Here is a 6,185-nt window from a genome sequence, read left to right as displayed (position 1 = left end):
ATGTATTTCTGGTTTATTCAGTATCTAACCTTACTAAGCCTAGAAGTTATTTTGTGCAAAATATGATCTTAGTCTCCCTCTCTCTCCACCCAGAGACAACAGTTATTTTCTAATCAGTTTCGACCTTGTTTCAGTACGACAACACATGTAAGCCTGTAGGCGCACACACATACACATTTAATCTATTATCCATTATGATGGAAACATTAAACTAAAGAACAAATGAACACACACACACACACACACACAGAGTCTCTTTTTTTTTCTCTCCCGTTCTGTCTTTCTGTAGTTGCGTCTCTCTCACTCTCTCTCTCTCTCTCTCTGAAAAACAAGCTGGTGATGCATAGATTGTGGTTTTGATATTCAAAATCCAAAACAAGTCACAAAAAATAAAATAAAATAAATCACAGGACTGTTTTAAAGTGCTCATAAATTTCTCATAAGCAGAGAACTGAAATCAAATCACAAATGTGTAGCACCCCACAGAGTGACATCACTGGGACAGTAAACACATGTGTCTTGCAAACAAACTTCCATAAATGAATCTTTGTTAATAAGCGTATATTTTTGATTGACGTTACGTCAAAATATATTATCACATATGTCTCAGAAAGTTCAATAACGAATCTCTTTTCATGATCGTATACTTTAACATAACAAACGTTTGATAATAAATATTCTCGCATATATTTCGGAAACATTATTACTAGAAGCATTCCAATACCAGAAAGGAAAAAAAAAAATCTAAAAGTGAGCGGTATAAACATGGACATATCTGAAATCGACTCAAATACAAACACACACAAAGAAGATGAAAAAAATTGGCACACAACTAAAATCAATCGTATGCACTGCACAAAGCAGTTAATGCTGATTTTGGGAGGGGGGGGGGGGGTTACAGAAAAAAAATGGGGGGAGGGGGGGATATGACTGTCGCTTTGGGAACCAATACTAATTTTTTTTTTTTAACTCACAACACAACTTGCAAGTCAGTCGTAAGCCCTGCACAACGCAGTTAATGCTGATAAAAAAAAAAGTATTTTAAAAAAGAAGAAGAAAAAACAGAAAATGGAGAGGGGTGTGTGGGGAGGAGGAGGTATGACTCTCGCTTTGGGAACAAATACTGAAAATTTTAACTCGGAACACAACTTCCGAAACGAAATTGTTGTGCATTGGAAAACAACAACAACAACAACAAAAAAACAACCCAACTCGTTGAAAAATCAAAAGAATGTCAAAATATCACAGAAACCGCAATATTCAATTCCCGTGCGGAAAGACAATCCAAAAGATTTTGAAATAACGTCATCAACAACAGCAGGCCTCCTACTGAGAGAAAGAGGAAGGTTGACAGACACATTGAGAAAAGAGAAGCGAGAGAGAAAAAACAATCAGAGCAGAGAGAGAGAGAAAGAGACCAGAAGAGATAGAGAGAGCGAGAGAACGAACGAAAGAAAAAAAATTTTTCCAGGGTATTGAGAAAACCACAATGAGAAGATTGCTTTTTTCCCCCCACCCAGCCAGGATATTAAAAAACAAAACAAACACACACAAAAAAAAAAAACAATAATAAATTTTTAAAAAACCTAAAGGGGGGAGGAGGGGGGAGGGAGACAGAGTAGAGAGGGTGAGAGAGGGAGAGAGAGACCGGGGAAGAGAGAGAGAAAGAGACAGACAGAAAGACAAAGAGAAAAGAGGGGGGAAAGAGGAGAGTCAAATGTTAAAAGACATATAAAAAGATGACATGACAAAAATGAGGGGTTTGTTTTTTTTAAAGGTGTGGGGGCAGTTTCATGGGAGAGGGATAGAGGCATATTCATCAGCTTTTTGAGAGAGAGAGAGAGAGAGAGAGAGAAATTCACGAGGAAAAAAAATCACATCTTAGTGGGAGGCAAAGGCACGCTGGTTCTGTGTGACCGGAGGGTGTTGAGGGTCGGGGTCTCCGACATGTACTTGAACTTGATCCAGTCCTCCTCGTTGTGGAAGCGGTAGGAGTCGCGCGGGACACCCGGCCCGAACTGCTCGTGCACCCAGGTGTCGGAGGGCGGGTAGAAGTACCCGGGACCGTCCCACTTTCGGATCCAGGCCTTGGTCCTGAAGGGCACCAGCTGGGGCAAAGGGTTCCGTCGGTACAGGTCTGGCTGCCCGGAGAGAGAGATGCCTGGCCACAGAGTCACGTCCAGGTTTAATGATGTATCATAATTATGATTCTTTTATGTTGACTATTTAGTGAGTGAGTGAGTGAGAGAGACGGGGGAAGAGAGGGGGATGGCGAGGGAAGGAGAGCGACAGAGAGAAAACACACACACACACACACACACACACACACACGTACGAACACTACACACACACTCAGTAACACAATACAACACACACCGCTGACAGACACACACACACACACACACACACACACACACACACACACACACACACACACAAATACAACACCCAACACAACACACATACCCTCCCAACCTCACACCTGACCCCGCTACACCAACCTTTCTCCTTCTCCACCTCCCTACACCACAACCCCCCCCCCCTCCCCACACACCCCAGGCCCACCCCGCCAATTCCCTCAGATATCAAACCACAACCCCGCCCTCTCTCTCTCTCTCCCATCCATCCCCCCACGCCCCCAAACAGTCCCCCATCTCTCTCACCGCTGGGCTGATGGACCTTGTCCCTCTTCAGCTGGAACTCCCTCCACTGGTCCTCGGACTCCATCAGGATGGCGTCCCTCCGGGTCTCCCTGGGCAACGACCTGTACTCGGCGAAGGTCAGCCAGGCGCGCTCGGACGGCACGTAGTAGCCGGGTCCCATGTACACGTGCGACTTGCCGTCGCCGCTCAGGTAGTTGTGCACGGGCACGTGGTTGAAGTAGCCCCGTCGATTGAGGAACACCCCTTTGCTGGTCCCGTAGCGAGACCCGTACCTCGGGCCGGACATGGTGGTGGGTAGGTGTGGTGGTGGTGGGCGGCCGGGCGGGTGGATAAGTGCCAGTGGGTGGTGGTGGTGGTTCTTCTTTCTCCTCTTCTTTCTGTCATAACAAACAAACACCCACCCACCTAACTGATTATTTATCGTCGTGGTTGGTGCCTGGCTGCAGTATTTATAGACGTGTTTTCAACCCCCCCCCCCCCCCCCTGAAAAAACAACAACAACAAAAAACAAAAACAAAACAAAACAAGCCCCCCTCCCCCCACCCCCTCCCAAAAAAACAACAACAAACAAACAAACAAACAAAAAACAACAAAAACCAAAAAAACAAAAAAAAAAAAAAAACAAAAAAAAAAAAAACACCATCAAACTTTGACATGGATACACCTGGGATCTTTGACGTGCCGGATTTGATCTCTACATGTGTGTACTGGCACATGAATGGTGTCGAGATTTTTTGGGAGTGGGTGGGTGAGGAGGGGTAAGGGGTTCCGCCACTAGCATAACTCTCCATAAGGCGCTGCTTGACGAAGTCAAATGGCATTTTGTGTATCTTTTCACTTCTATTTCAGTTATTTTTCACTTTTGAGTTTATTTGGTTTACTTTATTTATTTATTTATAATCTTTTCTGCATTTGTTCGGATCTCAAGATCTGACCAGCGCGCTGAACGTGTAGGTCAGGCACCAGCTACCCCCGCCTATCTATCTACCTTTCTGTCTATCTATCTATCTGTCTATCTATCTGTCTGCCTGTCTGTCTGTCTTCCTGCCTAGTAGGGAATATACAGTGATTTTCATTATGTTCATCTATTTATCCTGGAAATACGATTTTTCAACAAAAGATAAGGACATTGGTAGCACATGTTTTAATCATGTTCTTAAACCACCCATGTAACTGAATGTAATGACATTCATTTGTTTGGGGGAAGGAGACTTCATTTGTTTGTTTGTTTGTGTGTGTGTGTGTGTGTGTGTGTGTGTGTGTGTGTGTGTGTGTGTGTGTGTGTGTGTGTGTGTGTGTGTGTGTGTGTGTGTGTGTGTGTGTGATATAGCGCGCGAGAGAGAGAGGCCTGTGTAATTGAGAGAGGGAGAGACAGACAGATAGGGAGAGAGACAGACAGGCAGATAGACAGACAGACAGACAGACAGAGACTCGGAGATAGAATCACACACACACACACACACACACACACACACACACACACACACACAGCGAGAGAGAGAGAATTCAGAGTCACACACACACACACACACAGACAGCGAGATAGATAGATAGATAGATAGATAGATAGATAGATAGAGAGAGAGAGAGAGAGAGAGAGAGAGAGAGAGAGAGAGAGAGAGAGAGAGAGACAGAGACAGAGACAGAGAGAGAAAGAGGTCTGCGTAATTGAGAGAGAGAGAGAGAGAGAGAGAGAGAGAGAGAGAGAGAGAGAGACAGACAGACAGACAGACACACAGACAGACAGACAGACAGACAGACGGACAGACAGACAGACAGACTATTTCTTCTTCTTCGTTCGTGGGCTGCAACTCCTATGTTCACCCGTATACATGTACACGAGCGGGCTTTCACGTGCATGGCCGTTTTTAGCCCGCCATGTAGGCAGCCATACTCCGTTTTCGGGGATGTGCATGCTGGGTCTGTTCTCGTTTCCATAACCCACCGAACGCTGACATGGATTACAGGATCTTTAACGTGCGTATTTGATATTCTGCTTGCGCATACACACGAAGGGGGTTCAGGCACTAGCAGGTCTGCACATATGTTGACCCGGGGGATCGGAAAAATCTCACCCTTCACCCACCAGGCGCCGTTACCGAGATTCGAACCCGGGACCCTCAGATTGAAAATCCAACGTTTTAACCACTCTGCTATTGCGCCCGTCGAGACAGACAGACAGACAGACAGACAGAGACTCAGAGATAGAGTCACACACACACACACACACACACACACACACACACACACACACACAGACACACACAGAACGAGAGAGAGAGAGAGAGAGAGAGAGAGAGAGAGAGAGAGAGAGAGAGAGAGAGAGAGAGAGAGAGAGAGAGAGAGAGAGAGTGCCAGAAAGGTGGATTAGCCCTTACCGACTGAGTTTACGTGATATGATTGTGTTAGCGGTTAATTAGAAGGGTGAACCTGTTTAGGGTGACAAACGGATAAATACAATAAGAAGGGGTTTTCATGAACAACTCAATGAAACAATGTAAGCCAACAAGCATTGATGTAAACTGTAAAACATTTCACGAAGTAGCAGTTTTATACTGTTTGAATACTGTACATATGCAAAAACAATAGTATTGCTTGACGACATTCACGGGCTTACTTATTAAACAGGGAGGGATACTTGTAGTATTTAAGTGTTTCCCCCCAATTAGATAAATATGTGACTTATATGTCTTAGTGCTGGGTAACAAAGTACCTCATTCGGTACACAAAGGACAGACCAAATCAGCTGTTCTGTATCTGAAATGATGCATTGTCAAATCTGACGTTCCTAATATCATGAGTATCACCGTTAAACGTTTCAAATGACTAGCAACATCTAGCAACAGATAAGGTTTTGAATCGAGTGCGTAACAGAAAGTGTTATACACCTGTTACCAGTATGAATGTGATTATGGCCAAACAAAGACGAATCTCCGTTAGGCAACCAAGACTTTTTTCCCTTTCCCTTGCCATTTAATTCATAAAACATTTATATAAGGCTTATACAGTATTCTGTTATCTTCCTGTTCTGTGCAGATATATATATATATATATATATATATATATATATATATACACACACACACACACATACATACATACATACATACAGACAGACAGACAGACTGACAGACAGACAGGCAGACACACACACACACACAGAGTGACATACGACCGACAGACAGTCATATATTTTCATACATCTTAAACTTTTTCGTCCTCTCTCTCTCTCTCTCTCTGTGAGAGTGTGCGTGCGTGCGCGCGCGCGCGCGCGTGTGTGTGTGTGTGCGTGCGTGTGTGCCCATGTGTGCATGAGTGCGCCGTGCGTGCGTCTCTGTGTGTGAATGTGTGTGTGTGATTGCTTGTTTATGTTTTTTTTATAAGAGAAATACAAATAAATAGAACACCACTGACTTACCACTGTCCGCGCAGCGCTCCTTCTTCAAATGGCACTGTGCTTTTCACCAAGCAGACAGCAACTTCCTGTCAGCTACCTAGTTTACCTGTCGCCTAGCAACTGCA

General features: G+C 44.4%; 1 protein-coding gene across 1 annotated transcript; it reads right to left on the bottom strand.

The window, feature by feature from the left end:
- Window positions 1-1,761: 1,761 nt before the first annotated feature.
- LOC143293754 (uncharacterized) lies at window positions 1,762-6,175 on the bottom strand. The gene is made up of 3 exons (XM_076604968.1): window positions 6,082-6,175; window positions 2,664-3,040; window positions 1,762-2,161 (listed from the first exon to the last, which is right to left on the bottom strand). Exons 2-3 carry the CDS (start codon window positions 2,947-2,949, stop codon window positions 1,875-1,877), a joined length of 573 nt encoding a protein of 190 aa, XP_076461083.1. The 5' UTR covers window positions 2,950-3,040; window positions 6,082-6,175; the 3' UTR covers window positions 1,762-1,874.
- Between the last annotated feature and the right edge of the window lie 10 nt (window positions 6,176-6,185).

Source organism: Babylonia areolata, chromosome 19 (assembly GCF_041734735.1).
Source record: "Babylonia areolata isolate BAREFJ2019XMU chromosome 19, ASM4173473v1, whole genome shotgun sequence".
NCBI lineage: Eukaryota > Metazoa > Mollusca > Gastropoda > Neogastropoda > Buccinidae > Babylonia > Babylonia areolata.
Note: the sequence above shows the minus strand (reverse complement) of the source record. Positions and strands in the feature narration are given on the sequence as shown.

Coding starts and splice junctions, on each gene's coding strand:
- LOC143293754 (XM_076604968.1), bottom strand. CDS start 2,949: ATGTCCGGCCCGAGGTACGGGTCTCGCTACGGGACCAGCAAAGGGGTG. Junction 2,162..2,663: donor CAAGGTCCATCAGCCCAGCG/GTGAGAGAGATG, acceptor CTCTGTGGCCAG/GCATCTCTCTCTCCGGGCAG.